The following is a 1,177-nucleotide window of genomic DNA, read 5'->3' as shown; positions in this document are numbered from 1 at the left end:
CTGTGTGCCCACCTGCCAAGCTCGCTCTCTTCCTCCCTTCAAGGCCCTGCTGAGAGCTCACCTCCTCCAGGAGGCCTTCCCAGACTGAGCCCCTTCCTTCCTCTCCCCCTTGTCCCTCTCTCCGTCCCCCCCATCTTACCTCCTTCCCTTCCCCACAGCACCTGTATATATGTATATATGTTTGTACATATTTATTACTCTATTTATTTATTTATTTTACTTGTACATATCTATTCTATTTATTTTATTTTGTTAGTATGTTTGTTTTTTTTTTCTCTGTCTCCCCCTTTTAGACTGTGAGCCCACTGTTGGGTAGGGACTGTCTCTATATGTTGCCAATTTGTGCTTCCCAAGCGCTTAGTACAGTGCTCTGCACATAGTAAGCGCTCAATAAATACGATTGATTGATTGATTGATTGCGACTTTGGGCAAGCCACTTAACTTCTCTGGGCCTCAGCGACCTCGTCTGTAAAATGGGGATGAAGGCCGTGAGCCCCCCGTGGGACAACCTGATCGCCTAGCATCCTCCCCAACGCTTAGAACAGTGCTTCGCACATAGTAAGCGCTTAATAAAGTGTCTCCCCTCCGCAGTTGGTGAGGACGCTGTGGGCTGGGCGTGTGACTGTGTGGTGGTGCGGTGTCCGCGGCGCTGAGCGGGGGGCGGTGCAGGGCGTTTATTTATTTATTTATTTTACTTGTACATATCTATCCTATTTATTTATCCATCCCATTTATTTTATTTTGTGAGTATGTTTGGTTTCGTTCTCCGTCTCCCCCTTTTAGACGGTGAGCCCACTGTCGGGTAGGGACCGTCTCTGTATGTTGCCAAGTTGGGCTTCCCAAGCGCTTAGCGCAGTGCTCTGCACGTAGTAAGCGCTCAATAAATAGGATTGATTGATTGATGGATGGAAGGAGGGCGGAGCGGAGGGGGGGGCGGGGCGGGGGGGCGGGGAGCGGCTGGGCCCCCCGCCCCTCCCTCCCTCCCTCCCTCCCTCCCTCCGCCCGCCCTGCTCCTCCTCCTGCTCGGCGGGCGGCGGCGGCGGCGGCGGCGGCGGCGTCGGGTCCCCGGGTCCCCAGGGTGCGGAGGCCGGGGATGGCCGGGCCCGCGGCGGGCGACGTAAGTGCGGCGGCGGGGAGGGGGGCGGAGGAGGGGAGGGGAGGAGGACGGGCGGGGGGA

General features: G+C 56.3%; 1 protein-coding gene across 1 annotated transcript in view; it reads left to right on the top strand.

The window, feature by feature from the left end:
- The first annotated feature begins 1,062 nt into the window (after positions 1–1,062).
- The window catches only part of TMEM192 (transmembrane protein 192), a 24,958-nt gene continuing 24,843 nt past the window's right edge, over positions 1,063–1,177 (top strand). Inside the window, exon 1 of the mRNA XM_038755145.1 lies at positions 1,063–1,117. Within this exon, the coding sequence (XP_038611073.1) occupies positions 1,094–1,117 (24 nt within the window). The 5' untranslated portion in view covers positions 1,063–1,093. The remainder of the gene's footprint in view (positions 1,118–1,177) is intronic.

This window comes from Tachyglossus aculeatus, chromosome 12 (assembly GCF_015852505.1).
Source record: "Tachyglossus aculeatus isolate mTacAcu1 chromosome 12, mTacAcu1.pri, whole genome shotgun sequence".
NCBI lineage: Eukaryota > Metazoa > Chordata > Mammalia > Monotremata > Tachyglossidae > Tachyglossus > Tachyglossus aculeatus.
This window is presented reverse-complemented; position numbering and strand designations above follow the sequence as displayed.